General features: G+C 59.7%; 1 protein-coding gene across 1 annotated transcript in view; it reads right to left on the bottom strand.

The window, feature by feature from the left end:
* Positions 1 to 212: 212 nt before the first annotated feature.
* Positions 213 to 320, bottom strand: part of ETH_00043720 (uncharacterized protein) — a gene marked incomplete at both ends in the record, with an annotated part of 1,993 nt that continues 1,885 nt past the window's right edge. The window contains one exon of the mRNA XM_013374444.1: positions 213 to 320. Coding sequence (XP_013229898.1) covers positions 213 to 320 — 108 coding nt within the window.

Raw genomic sequence — 320 nt, 5'->3', positions numbered from 1 at the left:
AGCAGAAGCAGCAGCAGCAGCAGAATCAGCAGCAGCACCGCTAGTGGCAGCAGCAGCAAGAGAAACACCCAACGCGGAGGCGCCTCTGCGTACCTGCAGCTCTAGCCACAGATCAGCTTGAAGCAGCAGCAGCAGCAGCAACAGCAGCAGCAGCAGCAACAGCAGCAGACCTCCTATCAATTGACCCGCAGACGAAGCGCGGCCATTCTGTGTCATCGTAGCCGTAACTTTGCTGCCAGGGCACATGCTTCCTGCTTGCTGCTGCTGCTGCTGCTGCTGCTGCTTCTGCCTTGCGGCTGCTGCTGCTGCTGAAGCTGCTG

Source organism: Eimeria tenella, genomic scaffold, assembly GCF_000499545.2.
Source record: "Eimeria tenella Houghton genomic scaffold, Eth_scaff2043, whole genome shotgun sequence".
Classification (NCBI taxonomy): Eukaryota; Apicomplexa; class Conoidasida; order Eucoccidiorida; family Eimeriidae; genus Eimeria; species Eimeria tenella.
This window is presented reverse-complemented; position numbering and strand designations above follow the sequence as displayed.